Genomic DNA, 13,448 nt, shown 5'->3' with positions numbered 1-13,448 from the left:
TGACTAGTTCTGTGACCTTGAGAAAGTTGTTAAACCCAGTGGGGATGCTAGTACCTACCAGACAGTGGTGTTGTGAGGATTCAATCAGCTAAGGCTTGTAGGTGCTTGTAGATGCTCCAGAAATGAGATTAGTAAAGTGTATTGAAGAAAGGCATGGATTTTATTTTACACATAAAGTTATGAAAATGTCTCTTTATGGCAGTAATTCTCACCTAAAGATCATCCCATCCCAAAAGATTAATTTTAGGCTTACATAACAGACTACTTAGTCTCCTGAACAGACAACATTAGTCTACTGAAAAGCTGAGATATTTAGCATTTGAAACCCAAAGACCTAAATCAAGATCTGATTCTGCCCCTTATTCTGTGATCTTGAGTACATTGAGCCTTTGTTTCCTAACTTATAAAATGCACCAGCATAGCTAAAATGCCCACCATGAAATTCCAATGGAGCAATTAGAGGCAACAGATTAGAACACAGAGCAATGTGAAAGGATCTGAAAACATAGTTCTGAGTGAAAAAGAAAAAGGTGACCAGCAGGATGAGAAGTATAACAATGCCAAAATCTAAACAACCATACACGGTGAATAACACCCATGCTAACTACAGAAATCCAATGTATTGCAGTGCTAATCTATGAGGGGAAGAGAATGCAAGCTACTTGGGAAGTTAAAAAATCATCAAAATAAAGACAAGGAGAAAAGGGAACCTTCTTGCACTGTTGGTGGGAATGTAAATTGATACAGCCACTATGGAGAACAGTATGGAGGTTCCTTAAAAAACTAAAAATAGAACTACCATACGACCCAGCAATCCCACTACTGGGCATATACCCTGAGAAGACCATAATTCAAAAAGAGTCATGTACCACAATGTTCATTGCAGCTCTATTTACAATAGCCAGCACATGGAAGCAACATAAGTGTCCATCAAGAGATGAATGGATAAAGAAGATGTGGCACATATATACAATGGAATATTACTCAGCCATAAAAAGAAATGAAATTGGGTTATTTGTAGTGAGGTGGATGGACCTAGAGACTGTCATACAGAGTGAAGTAAGTCAGAAAGAGAAGAACAAATACTGTATGCTAACACATATATTTGGAATCTAAAAAAAAAAAAAAAAAAAAAAAGGTCATGAAGGACCTAGGGGCAAGATGGGAATAAAGACACAGACCTACTAGAGAATGGGACTTGAGGATATGGGGAGGGGGAAGGGTAAGCTGGGACAAAGTGAGAGGGTGGCATGGACATATATACACTACCAAATGTAAAATAGGTATCTAGTGGGAAGCAGCCGCATAGCACAGGGAGATCAGCTTGGTGCTTTGTGACCACCTAGAGGGGTGGGATAGGGAGGGAGGGAGGGAGGGAGACGCAAGAGGGAAGAGATATGGGGACATATGTATATGTATAGCTGATTCACTTTGTTGTAAAGCAGAAACTAACACACCATTGTAAAGCAATTATACTCCAATAACGATGTTAAAAAAAAATAAATAAAGACAAGAGGGGTCCCAAGAAATTTATAAGTAAATAGATTAATTAATTAATTAATAACATGGGGAAAATGATGCTTCCCTACCTTCCTCAAAAGGTTATTCTGAGGATCTGATGAGACTATGCGTAGGAACGCAAAAGTTAATTTACCATTTCCATTATCATCTCTGTACTGGACAAATGAACAGAGGTAGCAATTCCCCATGGATCTTCAGCAGGAAGTCATGAACAGGGCAGAGCCCAGTGAGATGGTAAGATGACATCAGGGCTCCTTGTGAAGGAGGGGCAGGCTCCCCCTCACTTCTGGAGACACCACTTGTTGGCACAGCCAGAGGCAGCAGCAGCCTCTTCCCATGGATCCACTGCACGTGGCCCCCTCAGGCCCTCGGAAGAAGAGACCCAGGCAGGTGGGTGCCTCGATGGCCTCCCCTTCGTATGACATCAAGTTTCAAGATTTGGTCCTCTTCATTTTGGAGAAGAAAATGGGAACGACCCGCAGAACCTTCCTCATGGAACTGGCTCGAAGGAAAGGATTCAGGGTTGAAAATGAGCTCAGGTAAGACATCACGGATTTCAGTTTGTGAATAAGCAGGGCTTCTTTGGAACCCAAGGAACCCGTGTTTTCCTCCACCTACAGAAGAGGTGACTCTCCCACTGGGAGAACGGGTAGGAGATTAAAGAACAAATTTGAGGCAATTAGTTAAGGGAAATAAGATGAGTGGGGATTTGGTGCAATTATATTGAAACCAGTTGGCACCAAAAGATAAGGTAATTTTTTTTTTTTGGCCTTTCACTATTATGAGATGAGGTATCTAGGGATGATCAACAGAAACCTAGCTGGGAAGTTCAATGATGAAACCATTCGAGTTTGTTCTTGACCAAATTAAACTAAAGCACCACTGAGTTCAATCAAAAACTGTCAGCTGCTTGGAAGCAAAAAGAGTGGTTTGATTGCTTGTCCCTTGAGCTGTGCATCTGACTGTGCTGAGGTGGGTAGTGTCTGTGCTGGGCTAGGATGAGTGACTGGCTGGCTCACCATAGGCACCCAAATGTGGCTTTGATCATGCTTTTCTAAGCAGCAGTCTGAGTGGGATTTGTAGAGAGAGGGATGCTGGTTAAAGATTCAGGGGCAGCTCTGTCCAGGGGTGATGGACACCACACTGAGAGTGATGAGCTCAGAGCCCAGACAAGAAGGCAGTTGAAGTAAGCGTGTGGGGCACCTCAACTGGTTCACTAGCAAACCCACTCACATCCCAGCATTGGCCCTGCTCTTTTTCTAACAGTTACGTAAACACTTCACCGGTTTCAAACAAAACAAAATCCAGACACAAATGGTATTAGAACCTTGGCATAAACAGTTCCAAACAGAATTGCCAGAGGGCTTGTAATGAATAAAGAATGATAATTAATGCAATTGATTGTCCAAGGAATAGGTTGACCGCATTTTTTTTTTCAGGAAAATCTATAAGAATTCTGTGTGAAAATACATTTTTACATTGAAGATAGTCTTTGACGTTAAAAAATAAAACTGACAAGCATTTCCTGAGGAAGTGTCAGTTTCAAATTGCTAGAGAAACATATGTCAAAAGTCAATAATCAGATATGATAATTTTCACAACACCCATAATTCATATGAAGAGTCAATCTCATAGAAACATCTTATTTATTTATTTTTTACTGAAGTGCCCCATTCAGAAATTCCTGAGTTTCCCATGGTCTCCCTCACCCGATTTCTCTTTACATGGTCTCCTTCCCCCAACTCCTGCCTCTTTTTTCCTTTTTAACCCCTATCTCATTTGGGATATTAAGCTCAAAATCTCATTGAAACATCCCTTCCACAAAATCATAGATGTCATCCAATTGTTGAGTCTGCCTTATTTAACAGACTTACATAAAATATTGGAATCAGGAGGGGAGAAGATGACATAGGTAAATGGCTAAAAACCGAAATTGAAAAAAAGGAAACTGAAAAAGTAGAAACTAGAAAAAAGCCTTAGCAAATATGGAACTGCTTTTTGTGGTAAAGAAATTTGGCAAGGACCACACAGGAAGGTGAGAGCCAGATGGTCAAGGCATCACTTACATAGAAAGAAAGCTCTCTGTTGAAATGTCCACACTTCCAGCAAGAGCTGACTAGTTTAGTTACAGGCACAGCTACGAATATGCACACGGTAGCTGAGGCAGGTACTAGGGGAGACGCTGGGAGGCAAGCTTCTTCTTTTGACAAGAGCCCAACAGGCAGCTTTGCTGTGAGGGACCGAGCCCAGCTGCTCAGGCGACAGAGGAAACTGGCGCACGGTGAGCCAACTGCTGCTGTGAGATGACGGTGGCAAAGTTCCCAGGCTGGCTGCTCAGAAGATACATTAAATACAAATGTGTTTTATGGCACAAAAATAAACCACAAGAAGTAAAAGTCCTAGCTCTCAAACGGAATTTCCATACATAGTTATATAGACTTTAACTGGAAAAGACAATGGAAATTATTGTAGGGGAAAATCTCTAGATAAGAAATCTAGAGACCTCAAATTCTGGCTCTGACTCTTCCCAGCCATGTGATGTGGGGCAAGACCCCCCTCTTCTCTCTGACCTTAGTTTCTTGATAAATAGTCTATCTGATGTGATACCACATGTGATGATGGATGTCAGTATACTTGGATAAATTTAAACAGTTATACAAATGTAAAGTGTGGTTGTTTTCTTGTTACTTAGCTGAATCCATTGACCTTTACAGTAAAACCCTAAGGAGAGGGCTCTCTCTCCACACTCTGAACTAGATCAAATGACATAAATAAATAGAACAAAGAAAGGAAGGAAACCCATCAAATCGTCTATTTTGTAGGGAAAGGAGTAGTAGGGAAAGACTAAGTAGTAGGCGGAGGAGGTCGTAGGGAGACATTATGGCTGCATTTATGCTCTGTGTTTTCCAAATGTTTTTACAATAAACGTATATTTTTAAAATGAAAATAAAGGAAGTTGTTTTTTAAAAGAAAGGATACTTCTCAATAAGAACAGCTAGATCTCTCCTTTTGATATATAGGATTCAGAGAAAGAGGAGCCAAAAAAAAAAATGTTCTGAAAATAGACAGTAATCTCCATAGTTTCTAACATTCTTTGGCTGCCAGGAGGATTAAATTTGAGGAAAAATCTGATTCCTACCTTACCTGGACCTGAACACACAGCTTAGAAATGGTGTACCTGAATGCATAGAACTATCTGGAACTATTTAAATTTCTAGCATATGTGCACTGTATCTTTATATTTGGATTGGACTTCATTAATATTTGTTATATTGCAAAAGACATGCTATTCCATGTACCATAGGAAGCTGGTTCTTAAAATATAAATCAGGAGAGGTGTCAAGTTCTTTGAGGCATTTGTGCACATTCATTAAAAAGCTTTCTGAATTTATTCCATGGCCAACATCCTAAATTTTAGAGCAGCTTCATAATATTCGAGCTACTCTAGCTGGGACAAGATAGAGAAGGATCAGAATCTAGTGTTTGTCATGTTCTTCTTTTATCCTTGATTCCAGTACTTTGAGCTATTTTAAAACTTTATCGGCATCAACCATCCTCTATGAACATGTTAGCTAAGCCTACCATCTATGTCTTGACCTAAATCATTGATGCTGAAGAAGAAAGAGCTGGGTAGGAAGGGTGGATCTCCATGGTTACATCACCCAGCAGATTAACATTTGCTGAGTTCCACTGTTCAAGCTGTAGAAACCCATCAGAGGATACTTTTGCCCTTCCTGGACCTGCATAATTTGTCTACAAGGGTACCTTTGGAAGGCATTGTTTTTACTGAAAGCAAAATATACCATCGTGGCATCACATATAAAGGGTTCTGTTAGTACCCACCCCGCACAATATGTGCCAGGTTCTGGAGACAAAAAATAGTAGCAGACTTGAACCCTGCAAGCAAAGAGTTTAAAATCAGACAGAGGAGTCAGGAACTATACCTTTGTTGTCACCTAGCATGAAAAGATAGCATAATGTATTTTCCAAGTATGTACTCGTCTTCCTCTTTTTTAAAAAATTAGCATTTTCCTACCCAACACTTCTAGCCTTCTTGTGTCATTTTGGTTTCCATCCATTCACTATGTAACTTTTGAAATGTGGCTTCTGCCTCACTCATTATCCCAAAACTATTGTCTTCAAAGAATTTCCTGGTAGTCAAATCCATGGTTTTTCACCTGAATGTTGATAAACACTCTTTCTTTGACTAAACTCCAGCGTGGCTTCTAGCAGCTTAAGGCCATGTCCCTAGGATTGTATCCCTGGCCCCGCCTTAAAATGCCTGCCTGAGAAAGCTCAAGATTACCAGGAGAATTTACTATTTGTTCCAGTCAAAACCTGGCAATAGGCAGAAAGACCCCTGAACCCCCTCTTAGAGCAGTTACTTTAGAAACCTTGCCATTATAAACCCTTTCTCTGCCCCTTTGAGATGTAAATCTTCCAACCACCCAGAACTGTCTTCTCAAGGACCTGACAGCAAACATCCAAGGAGATAATTCTCACCCCCGGTCTCTGCAGGAAGGTAAAGACCTAACTTCAGTGGGCCCCTTGCTCTAACTTGCACCACTGCCTCCTGTCACAAAGATTCCAGACGTTTTCTCTTCTAAACAAGCAGCAATTAGCAAATCCAGGTGGCCAGGTCACAAGGACCAACCCCCTTAATGCTTCTCTATGCCTTTCCCACACTCCAGCCTTTACAAGGTCTCCTGTCTTCTGTTCCCTCGAAGTTGAGTTCCATTCATGCTGGACTCTCTTCCCTATTGCAATAGTTATTACTGAATAAAATCTATTCTTACTGCTTTCAGTAGTATCCAGCTCTGTTTATCTTTGACAATGTCTGATCACTTCAAATTTGTGGTATCTCAAATAAAAATATTAAATGTCACTGTTTGCAAAATAAACTGAACACCAGATGAAAGAGCTGTTACCTGCTCTAGAAAATACAATGTGGAACTGGTCCATCTCTAGGCCTCTTCTGGGTCCAATTAGCTAAGTAAAACATCTTCATTGGTTTCTCTTTATGGTTTTTTCTCACCCTTTCTCCTCCAACCTTGAATGGCTCCTCCCTGCACCTCTCTGCATCTAAGACCTAAGACCCCTGGAAGCCTTCCTAGAGGAAGAAACTTCCTCCATGGACACAGGTGTGATCCATGGCCTAGGGTTGGGCCCCGGCTCTTCCACTTGGGTTTGCTCCTCATCTCACCCAGTTACCCGTCCCTGACTCCACAAGGGCAAGGGCGTCATCTGGGCCATTGTGTAGACCTCATCTTCATACCCTTGACAATTTTCTTACACAGAGTAGGCTTCAGGAAATATTTGCTCAAAGAATGATTTATCTGGTGAATATAAAGCCAACCAAAGGAACTTATGATTACCAAGAGTAAGTTTTGTCACTAAATTTTTTTTCTACAATGCACCTGTATTACCTTTGTAATCAGCAAAGTAATGAAGACTTTATTTTTCTGAGTTCAAGAGCACGCAATGTAAAAATTAGTCCTGCTCTGGTCCAAAGTACTTTATATTTCAAAATCTGTTGACTTTAAATTAATGAAAATGTTCATAGTCTCATTTACTGTGGGTCAAAAAATCAAGGCAAGGGGCTTCCCTGGTGGCGCAGTGGTTGAGAGTCCGCCTGCCGATGCGGGGGACACGGGTTCGTGCCCCGGTCCCGGAGGATCCCACATGCCGCGGAGCAGCTGGGCCCGCGGGCCATGGCCGCGGAGCCTGTGTGTCCGGAGCCTGTGCTCCGCAACGGGAGAGGCCACAGCAGTGAGAGGCCCGCGTACAGCAAAAAAAAAAAAAAAAAAAAAAAAAAAATCAAGGCAAGACCCTCTCGGTCTTAAGTATATCAAGGACTGGAAATAGAAACTTGGCTTTACTGGTTCTAGTAAGAGTGTGCGATAAAACCAAATAAAACTATCTTGATTTTTCGGTGTCAGGGATTCTGAAACAGATCAGTTGCTAGGGAAATTGGCAAGAGGATTTTTTTAAACTGTGAATGTCTCTGCTCAACTATAAATAACTATTTAAAGTTATTGTTTACAAAATAAGTCCTATGTCAGATGGCAAGAATTAATAAATTAACAGATACAAACTACTATACATAAAATAGGTAAGCAGCAAGGATTTACTGTATAGCACAGGGAATTATATTCAATATCTTGTAATAATCTATAATAGAATATAATCTGAAAAAAATAACTGAATCACTGCTGTACACCTGAAACTAACACAATACTGTAAATCAGCTATACTTTAATTAAAAAAAAAAAAAAAGAATGCCCTCTCCAGGGGAAGAAAAGAGTTTTAAAGACAAAGAAAAAAGCAGGTGACCATCCATGAGGACTGGAAGAATCAGCTTGGGGTGTCAGTCTGGTTCCTGGCAAAGAAGGATGGCTGCCTCTTTCCTCATGGAGAGCTTTTCTAATTGTTTCAAGAGGCAGGACCAACTGGGGAAAGAAAGACAGAAAGATCAGGGATCCTGGTATCTGAGAAAAAAAATCGGAACTGAGATTTGTGAGTTAATCTTTCAGTTTAGAGCTTTCTGGACATCTGAGGGTCACATTCATGATTCTTATAATATCTTTTACCATATGGATTATTATATACCTAATGTGTTTCTTTTAATTGGAATCATTGTAATTTAGCCCTATCTTAAGGAATAATAATCATAAAAACCATGGGTCTGATATACATAATGTAAACATACAGATTTAATAAACATATAAACTTTTAAAATGTTCAGTTATGTACTCCCTAAAATTATCTCACGTGCCTGCAGAGAAATGAGTACCATGTGGGGAAACATTGCTGTAATTAAGCCGCAAGTGCAGCATGGGGATCAGATCTAAGCTGGGGCAGGTAAAGAGCGATCTTTCTCTATAGCTCTGTTTCACAAGGTGGAGTTCTTGGGCTGTGAGGTGGTTTTGAAATATGGTGGCCCCCACGGAGTGAGAGGGACTATTTTCCCTTTCCTTGCATTGGGGGTGGGGTGGGCTGGTGTACCCGATAGGGTACAGCAGAAGTGACACTACGTGGCTTTGGGGGCTAGGTCATAAAAAACCCTGAGGCTTCTGCTGTTCATTGGACCCCAGAGCCTCAGGTAAGAAGTTTGAGTTCCCCCTGAGAGAGGCCACTTAAAGGTGCTCAGGTTGATCGATGCTGCTGAGCCCAACCTCCCAGCCACCCTCACTAAGGTGCCAGACACGCAGGCTGTGTGGAACATCAGTACATCCATCAGCTGTATATGGAACAGAAGGATTGCCCAGCTGAGCTGCCTAAATTCCTGATCCACAAAATTGCGAGACGTAACAAAAATGTTCCTTTTCAAAGCCATTACATTTTGGGATTGTTGGTTGTGCACCAACTAGATAACTAGAACTGACTGATTATGTCAGAATCACCAAGGGAGCTTGTCAAAATCCATATTTCTGGGCCCTAGGTGAGATTTACTGAATCTGAATCTCTGGTAATAAGGCTCAGGCATCTGAATTTTAATCCACCTTCCTGTGTGTCTCTAGTAGACACTAGAATTTTAGAAACTTTCCTTTAGAGCTATAGATTAAACAATTCATTCTACTAGTGGGCTCTCTATTGACCATTACTCTAAATCTGGCCATGAGCTGGGCGCCAGGCATGATTATAACCATGCAGATTATAACCAGGCAGATTATAACACTGTCCCTGCCCTTAGGGATGCCAAGGATCAAGTCAAGCACATTTCAGTTCAGCACCAGTTGAAGAAGAGGACCCTGCATGGTTTTCCCTGTGGGAAGCTGAAGGACAAATCCTAGTTCAGGATCCCTGTAATTGGTTCACAGCCTCCCAAACCTAGTCCAAGGCACTATTAATTGGTCATCGCTAAGAAACTAGATGCACTTAAAGAATGGAATCCACTGATATTTCAGGAACAGCCATCTCAGCACTGCCTTGGGGTCTTTAGAAGAGATTGAAGATGCCTGCCTGAGGCTCGCTGCCACCTTTTATCGTAAGAAGAAAGCACAGGTCTTTGGGGCCAAGGCAGAGACTACCTCAGCCCCAATCCCAAGTTGATTTGCCCTTGAAAATGACATTCATGTGTATTTATTCCGTTAAGTGGAAAAGTGATGAAAGATGGTTCATGACAGAAAATGGGAAAATATAGAAAAATGCTTAAAACAAACAAAACCTCGCACAGGGGTCTAACCACAGTCTAGCAGAACGTTAAGAGATTGCTCGAGTCATGAACACCTGGGTTTGAATCTTGGCTTCATGTAACCTCTGCAGGTTTGGTTTTCTCATTTGAAATTTTATTGCCCACCTCATAAGACTCTTGGGCGGATTGAGTAAGAATATATCCGTGTGTGTGTGTGTGTGTGAGTGTGTGTGCGTGTGTGTGCGCGCCTGCGCGTAGTTATTGTTATTCTTGCTGATTGTCTGGAATGTTTCTCTCTAGTCTTTTTCTTTCGGATATACCAGTATTTAATTGTTTGTTGATTGTTTTACAGCACCCTTCCCCCACATCCCCAGGCATTCTGAATGTCTCTGTTAGAGGCAGGGCTGAGTCCAGAGATACCCTAGGTGAGAGATGGTGCGGAGGAGCAGGGGGTGGTAAGTGTGGATGGTGAGGGACCTGAATTTGGAAGAGGAGCCCTGGGGGTTCCTCCTGAGCACATCTATCTGTCTCCGAAGTTTAGGCAAAATCCAGAGCTCAGGGAGCCTGACAGCCCCTCTGTGACTTCTCCATCCTGGTGTGTAGCCATAGCAGCTGTTCTTTCAGACTTTCTGGGACAGTCCTTATTGTAGCCCATATTATAGTGGACCTAAAATATCAAAACATGAATCCTATGTGGCAGCAGCAGGGAGAGAGTGTCTAACAGTGTTATGTAGGAAGTGTTAGTCCACCTCTATTTCTGCGCTTCGGAGGGCGTCTTCATCGTGATCATGATGATGATGGTGGTGATGACGACACTCATCCTGATGGTATTCCTTTTGAGAAAAGGAATAGCTCTCGCCAGAGCCATGGGATTAAGCACAAAGTCACAGAGGGACAGCTCAGTGTGGTCTAGCACACAGGTTTTATTCTATGTTATTGTTTTGGTCGCGCCACACAGAATCTTGGTTCCCCTACCAAGGATCAAACCAGCACCCCATGCAGTGGAAGCATAGAGTCTTAACCATTGGACCACCAAGGAAGTCCCCCAGTACACAGATTTTAGATGAAAACAGACCTCAGATCAAATGTCAGCTCCACCAATTATTAGCTGGGTGAATTTTTAATGTCTCTCAAAAGCTCTCTTTTCTTATTTTTAGATGGGGATAATCATACCTATCTCATAGTGTTATTGACAATTAAATGAGGTAGTGTATGAAATGTGCCTACCACGGTTCTGGCACATGGTAATATTCAAATATTATTAATCTTTTCAATACTGGAGTCTTCAGGGCAGAGAGAAAACCACTGTATCAGCAAAGCGCTGCCACAACACAGCAGTAAGACACTGGCAACAGAACATGCTAGAGGGGGTGACCCTTCTTGGTAATACTATCTGCTAAGGGCTCAGAACAGAAGGTGAACAAATGCTTTATTGTGGTGGTCTGGAACCGAACCTGCAATATCTCTGAGATATGACTGTACTGTGATGATGTCAAAGTTCCTAATGCTGACTTTCAAGCTCTTACTTTGTGGGAACGAGTGACAAACAGTACTGAACTCTGAATAGCACAATGTGAATGTTTGCTTGATTTTTTGTTTTTGTATGTGCTTTATTGTTGTTGTTTTGTTTTGTTTGCTGGTTGCTTAATGAGCAGGGGTTGGAAGTCTAAATCAGAGTGTTCCTTCATATGATGTACAGCCTATATTCACAAATATGCTTATATGAATTCAGTAAGAGATGAATGTGATCCTCATCCAATAGGGTGAGCTCAGATATCCCCATGGGGGATGGTGGTACAAGAGTGGATAGTGAGGGGTCTAAATTTGGATGCTGAGCCCCAGAGCTCCTCCTCCGCACACCCTGCTCCCTCTGAGGTTCAGACAAAACCCTATTTATAATAATAAGAATAAATATTATAATAAATAATGTAATAGTAAAATTTCCCTTCAAAGGGCAGAAATATAGAAGGAATAATAATTACTATGTAGTCCTGTTAATTCTTTTGTTGTTCAAGTCTTGACATAAACAATCTTGCAAGAAGTTTACCATAAATAATCTTTGGAATTATATGGATCTGGAATAGGGAAGCAGCTAGCCGTCTTCCCTCATCCCCTGTAAAAGGTTGTTTTACCCTGACTTATTTCTGCCTGGGCCTGCTGCACATCCTGCCATCCAGATGGTCTCAGCTCTGATCTCCAGCCCTCACCTCTCTCCCAGCGCCAGCCTCAGATCCCAACTGTCAGCCAGCTTTTTTCATTTGGATCTCCAGCCATCCTTCCAATGCAGCATGCCTGAAATAAACTTCAATTCCACTCCCCCACCCCTTCCCCCAAAGAGATGCAACTTCCTAAATCCCTATTTCTACCAAAAGTGATAATACTTGAGTGTGATAGATATGCTGGAGTCATATTTGAGTTTATTCTCCACACCATCTTTTATAGGCGATGCCAGATGTCCATCATATGTCTTCTTTGCCTTCCTTTCTAGAGCTATAGGAACCAGAGTGGGGTTAAAGTCATCTTATATCTGGTCCAGTGATTCATCTTCCTACGTAGCTCCCCACCTTTCCCTAACCCATGACTCCCCTTCAAAATCATTGTGTGTTACAGATTCGTCTTTTAAAATAACATGACAATGCTATCCATGTCCTGCTCATAAAAGCCTTCAGTGTCTCCATAATCCCAGAAAACAAGATCCAACTTCTTCAACCAGGCTTCCAAGACCCTCTGTAATGTGGTACTCAGCCACATCTACAACTACTTCCCAACATGAATGCTTCACTCCAGTACAGGCCATTCTCCTTCCTTTCCTCTGAACGTTTTCTTCCAGGACGACCAAAAGTTCTGCCTACCAGGTACCTTACCCCTCCCATCCACCCGGACAGGGCACAAATCCTGCTTTTCCACAAAGCCATCCACCTCTCCCAGCCCACACCAAATTCTTTTCCCTCTCTGTGTACCATCTGCAGATCCTGTCCATGTCTTGTGTCTTATCATAACATACTATTAACATAAGATACTGATGCCCAGAGGCTTCTCTTTTCTTCTTCGGTACCCATCACCACCACAAGAAACCTAGGGTTGTGCATATAACAGTGAACCAGAAAATACCCAATGAATCCAAGAGTCAGTCAAGAAAAGGAGAAGGAGAAAGGAGAAAGAGAAAGAAGAAGTCAAGCAAGAGAAGTGGGAAAAAGAAGAGAAAATCTATTTTTTTCTCTTAGATACCTAAGTACGCTATTTGCTCTTATTATTTCCCAGATTCATAGACTATTTGAACTGAAGGAGCCTTAAAAATTATTAGTTCCAATGATATAAGGCTGACTGTGAAGACTTCTTTTTTTTTTTTTTTTTTTTTTTTTTTTTTGCAGTACGCGGGCCTCTCATTGCTGTGGCCTCTCCCGTTGCGGAGCACAGGCTCCGGACGCGCAGGCTCAGCAGCCACGGCTCACGGGCCCAGCCGCTCCGCGGCATGTGGGATCTTCCCGGACCGGGGCACGAACCCTGCATCGGCAGGCGGACTCTCAACCACTGCGCCACCAGGGAAGCCCAAGACTTCTTAAAAACTAGAAATAACATACTTGACCCAGAAAAGACAGTCAAAAAGGATAAATATCATTTACCAGCTGTGTGACCTTCAGGATGTCCTTAACCTCTCTGTTCTTCAGTTTCCTCATTTTTGAAGTGTGACTAGTATGACATTTACTTGAGGAGCTATGTGAGTATTAAATGAGATAATGTATGGAAAGTACTTGGACAGTGCTGAAACACTGTAAGTGCTCAGTACTTACTA

General features: G+C 41.9%; 1 protein-coding gene across 1 annotated transcript in view; it reads left to right on the top strand.

Annotated features, from left to right (window-relative positions):
* Positions 1-1,839: 1,839 nt before the first annotated feature.
* The window catches only part of DNTT (DNA nucleotidylexotransferase), a 36,716-nt gene continuing 25,107 nt past the window's right edge, over positions 1,840-13,448 (top strand). Inside the window, exon 1 of the mRNA XM_060111390.1 lies at positions 1,840-2,060. Coding sequence (XP_059967373.1) covers positions 1,858-2,060 — 203 coding nt within the window. The 5' untranslated portion in view covers positions 1,840-1,857. The remainder of the gene's footprint in view (positions 2,061-13,448) is intronic.

The sequence above is a fragment of the Mesoplodon densirostris genome, chromosome 1 (genome assembly GCF_025265405.1).
Source record: "Mesoplodon densirostris isolate mMesDen1 chromosome 1, mMesDen1 primary haplotype, whole genome shotgun sequence".
Classification (NCBI taxonomy): Eukaryota; Metazoa; Chordata; class Mammalia; order Artiodactyla; family Ziphiidae; genus Mesoplodon; species Mesoplodon densirostris.
This window is presented reverse-complemented; position numbering and strand designations above follow the sequence as displayed.